Source organism: Mixophyes fleayi, chromosome 3, assembly GCF_038048845.1.
Source record: "Mixophyes fleayi isolate aMixFle1 chromosome 3, aMixFle1.hap1, whole genome shotgun sequence".
Taxonomy (NCBI): Eukaryota; Metazoa; Chordata; class Amphibia; order Anura; family Limnodynastidae; genus Mixophyes; species Mixophyes fleayi.
In genome coordinates this window covers 17,426,009-17,431,145 of record NC_134404.1, presented here as the reverse complement: position 1 = coordinate 17,431,145, position 5,137 = coordinate 17,426,009, and the positions used below count along the sequence as shown (strand labels likewise).

The window sequence follows — 5,137 nt, the reverse complement described above, 5'->3', positions numbered from 1 at the left end:
CCTTTTGCTTAAGTGCCCCGGGCCCCCAAGGGCCTTAATCCAGCCCTGTTTGGGGTGAAACTCTAGAAGAATGTAATAACTGAAGTGTTGGGAGCTTACGGGTGGGCAAGGTGAAATGTTTGAAAAATATCTAAAAATGTGGGGTTCCGCCGTATGTCAACATAACCAGCTCTAGGCCAGCCAGAGGGAGTGGTAGTCACTATAGCATAGGGACACGCATCAGGGACCCCTGTCATAATGACAAACCAACCCCAGGCCTTTCAGCGCTGGTCTGAATTCCATATGGAGTATGGTCGGCAAAAATTGAAAAAAAAATACAGCCCATAAAGAAGTCTGCTACCACTAACCAAATCACACTCTTGTTGAGGAGACAAGACTTACCTCCTAAAGGTTTCAATAATTTTGGTGTATGGTGTATATGTATGGATGTTTTCATAGTTATTTTTTTTACTTTTGATTTCAGTCTTGCTCATCTTGTTTACCCCTTCATTATCTTGATAGTAGCGATTCTCATTTATAGGAGGATGACAACATATTTAAAAGCTGCAATGATTTCATTATCACACAATATTATGATAAATGCGGACCCATAGTAACAATCATTAATTTTGTGTCAACAAGCATTTTGTTATCATCATTCCACTTCCATATTTTGATAAAGATGTGTTATATAAATATAGATAAGTAAATATAAATAAGTATAATTTATGTAAAAAAAAAACACTTTCACTATATGATAATGAAAAAAGAACAAACTCAATGTGTAAACTGTTGTTTAGCCCATCAGTCTTCTTCAATTGCAATTCTTCTAAGGAGTCTAAAGGTGAATATTTATTCTCTTGAAAGCGTTTACTGTTATTACATATCTATAGATATATGTGTTGGAAGTAAATAATTATTACCTGCATTGATGGCTAGTCTTCAATGGTCTGCTCAATCATCTGGTCCATACAGGGTAAGCTTGCTAGTAGGTCTCGGTGTAACGTACATTACATATTTTTTGTTATATATATGTGTTATATATGTGTTATATATATGTGTTTATTACATTACATAAACAATTTAAAAAAATGACCTTCTTATTAACAATCTCTTGTGATTTGTTGACTTTAATGCTGTGGTCAATATACCTTTCCATGCAGGGTCTGGTCATCTTTATGGTAGGTCTCAAAGGGAATATAAGAAAATCAAAAATTCTAAATTTTACTTTGGCTTCATTTAAACATGAATTATAAGCAGTGTGTGAAAGGGCTTAAGCATTTAGATGGCATTTAACCTTTTCCTTTCTGTTTTCTCTCTTACAAAAATGATATTAGCAGACTGATGAAAGACATAAATATTTTTACCATATATATTGATGTCAATGGTGCATAAACTCAAAATCTTATATTCTTTTTCCATAGTCTTAATTTCTTCAGGGACAGCCTTCCTCTTATGACACCAGTTGGATATCTTTCTCTTCTTCCAGCAATCCTCTTCTTGCTCCTTCAGGTCTTCTTATTTCCAGCGACGTTCTATGCTGTGCCGTTGGGGGAACCAGTCCACAAATGTTCCATTCAGGGACAGAGACTGAAACATTCCTGGTGGGTCGCCGTTCCCTCAGCTCTTCTACAAATGATTGTAGATTCATTGACATTACTCGGAAATTTGCTGTTTGTTGTTGCTGATGAACAGTCATTGGTGCCATGGATTGATTCATTTGATAATGGAGGGCTGTATTCTGCTCCATCGATAGTGTCAGTCATGCTTGAATGGTGTTATTCAAGCATAGAGATGCTGCCATATCCTCTTGGACTGCTATCATTCTCTCCATTAAGGAACTAGTTGCATTTCTTCCTCTTCGTACCTCTTCCATCATCATCTATTTATTTATATAGTGCCACTAATTCCACAACAGACGTTAATCGGTCTACCGAATCACCAATCATCTGCAATCTGTCTTCAATATTTCTACGGCATGTTTCCTGCCTTCCTTCCATCTGTCTGGCAAAATTTGTGATGGAAGCAAACCGAGTGCTTTCTTCAGGTAGACCAGGCATCGTTTGGGTTGGAAGACTGGTGCCTGTGGAGGGTACCTTTGGTTGAGAAGGACCTTCACCAGCCATGGCTGGAACTTGAACATTGGTGAAGGTTTCTTCTTGCAACTCAAATTGTCTTGCAACATCTCTGTGGACTGTAGTCACAGCTGGAGAAATTGATGAGGACAGAGTCTCAAAGTTCTTCTAAATCTCTAAAAACAAAAAAAAATACAGTTTTCAAAATAATTGTTTTCAATTTAATGCTACATGTTTTTGTTATGTCATTATAATTATGAATAATATATTTACCTGAATCTGCTACGACTGATGAAACTTTTTCCATGGCATCCGGCAAATGATACGTGCTGAGAGGTGTTTCAACACGTCCGGTAGAAATCTATTCTAAATAAAAAAATAATTATATGTATATCTCAAGACATATGCACTCTCCACGTACAGACTGTACATCATGGAGTGTGCAGAGATGGTGCAAGAGGGGGTTGCCTGACATTGCATAGACAAAAAAAAGGTATACTCTGCACTCTCCAGATACTTCATTAGTGCTGTACAAACTACTTTTCTATATTAAATACAGGGAATGTTAGTTCCACATACTGCAATATATATTAGGCTGACCAACAAACGCCAAAGTCTTCCCATTCTGGTCAATTCTAACATGAGCAAATTATTTTTTTATTTTTAATCTGTCCTAAAGCCTTATCTGCACACAGCTTTTAAAGGTAAGTCTTCCACAAACAATAAGAGCCATATAAGATTTAATACATGCATTAATTATGTATTTGAAGGGTGCTGAGTATCCCTGTGTTGTGTAAGTATATATATATATATATATATATATATATATATATATATATACAGGGCCGGTGCAAGGTCTATAGGCGCCCTAGGCAAACTTTCAGCCTGGATCATATAAGGGGAAAATCAGCAAAAAATCCTAGCTTCTACCCCAAGTGTACAAGAAAGAGCGCAGTTGTGGGCCTGTGAAAGGGTCACCCGAGTGCTTTTTATAAACAGTCTTTTTAACCATCTTCATTCTTGATCAAGCCAGTCTTTGTCTCTCACTGCTGATGGACTGGACAAGTACCACTTGCATGTTGTAGCAGAAATGCATGCGGAAAGCTACATTTTTACTCTTCGCGCTTTAGCTTTTGCAAATGTACAGACAAGTTCTTTCAGATCAATTTTTACACGTTTTTATCAATTTTAACTTTGAAAAGCTTCGTTCACCACTGGCCACAGATACAGGGAGGGTCAAGAAGATACGAAGAGCAATGCATGTATTGGGGGCAATATCTGTCAGGTCATTGTTATACACAAAGTTTAATACATCTTGTGGAGATGTACGCTGTGGAACTCGTCTTGCAATACCTTGCAATTCACTGCACAAATCTATACAATCAATATCTTTGGAGTCCCCATGTTGTAAAGCCTGCTCTAACTTGCAGCAATCTTCCAAAATTACCTTTGATGTTCTATTCTGCAGACTATGAACATCATAGAGGAAGCCAAACACGGAACTTATTTCATTCATCTGTGTGAATCTTTCTTCAACTGATTGTATTGCTCTATCAAGGACAGCGAAATAAAAGTTGATTTTAAATTTTTCCTCTGGGCTCAGAATTGGCTCATCGTCCGCTTCATAGTTGAACTGTTTTTTCTTTTGACTAATACGAACTGGCTCTGGTTCAAAAAGTGCTGGTATTGCCAAATCCTCAGCAACTGTACGGGCATCTACCAGTGTTTTTGAAAACCCTTTGTCACTCCTGCAGTCTTCAAGAAATTTCTTTGTTACCTTCAGTTGTGTAATAGCAGTGTGTATATTAAATTCCTTTGACTGAAGCATTTTGCTACTCATATTGACCTCCGTCAACATGTTATACCACAGGACAATAGAAACCACAAACTTGAAATTAAAAATGCCTTTTGCAAGACCTTGTGCCTCTACTCTTGCGGTATTGCCAGATACTCCAGTTAGGGTTGTGTCCTCAGAGATCTCAATTAGTGCATCATAGATATCACCTCTAAGTAAAAGCGAAGAGGTTTCAAGGCATCAATTCGACTTTCCCATCTTGTGTCACTCAATGGTTTCACGGTAAGAGTAGACACGTTGCGCTTTAGAACTTCCCAACAACGTGTTGATGCAGAGAAGTACACATACACATGTTGGACTAGATAAAAGAAAGCTGTGGCCTCCAAAGAACACTTGGCAGCATCATTTACAACTAAATTCAAAGAATGTGCACTGCATGGAACAAACAACGCTCGTGGGTTAACATCCAATATTCTTCTTTGTACACCACTTTGTTTACCTTTCATATTACTTCCATTATCATAGCCTTGACCACGTAGGTGTTCAATAGGCAATGACATCTCTTGTAACTGGTTAAGGATAATGTCCGTCATACCAGCTCCACTTGTTTCCTTTAGTGGCAGGAATCCTAAGAAATGTTCCCTGATGTGTACAGGCTCACAATCATCAGTTCCTGAAGCTCTATCCACAAAGCGAATGATCATGCTCATTTGTTCAACATGGCTTACATCTGGAGTACAATCTATAATTATTGAAAAGTACTTGGCAAGACGAGCTGATTCCAGAATGTTTTCTTTTATGGTGTTGGATAAAAGCAGAATCAGCTCATTCTGTATATCTTTCCCAAGGTATATGTTCATCCATTACTGGGTCAAACAACGCCAGATATTCAATAAATTTTAGGAAATTCCCATTGCCAGGAGTGTGCAGTTTTTCATGTGTTCCTCGTAGGGCCAGGTTTTGAATACCAAGAACTCTCACTAAAGCAATCAGTCTTTCTAAGATTTGCTGCCAATACTTTTCCTTTTCTTTAATGAGGCGCACATTTTCTTCATCAATTGTTTTTCTTCTTTTTAATCGTAGTTCAAGCTCCTTCCAAGACTGAAAAGTGGCCAAATGAGCATTACTTCTCTTGTGCATTGATAGAAGTGCAGTGATGTTTTTCCAGTCTTTTGTACCTTTATCAGAGAGAGATGATGTGGGGATTGTGTTACAACCAACCAGCTTGCAACAAAAGCAAAACACAGAGTCTGTAGATATGGAATACTGTAGCCAACGGCGGTGCATT

At 37.8% G+C, this 5,137-nt stretch overlaps 1 protein-coding gene across 1 annotated transcript; it reads right to left on the bottom strand.

The window, feature by feature from the left end:
- Nucleotides 1-1,865: 1,865 nt before the first annotated feature.
- On the bottom strand, nucleotides 1,866-4,709 carry LOC142143080 (uncharacterized). The gene is made up of 3 exons (XM_075200795.1): nucleotides 4,349-4,709; nucleotides 3,408-4,058; nucleotides 1,866-2,185 (listed from the first exon to the last, which is right to left on the bottom strand). Exons 1-3 carry the CDS (start codon nucleotides 4,707-4,709, stop codon nucleotides 1,866-1,868), a joined length of 1,332 nt encoding a protein of 443 aa, XP_075056896.1.
- Nucleotides 4,710-5,137: the final 428 nt, after the last annotated feature.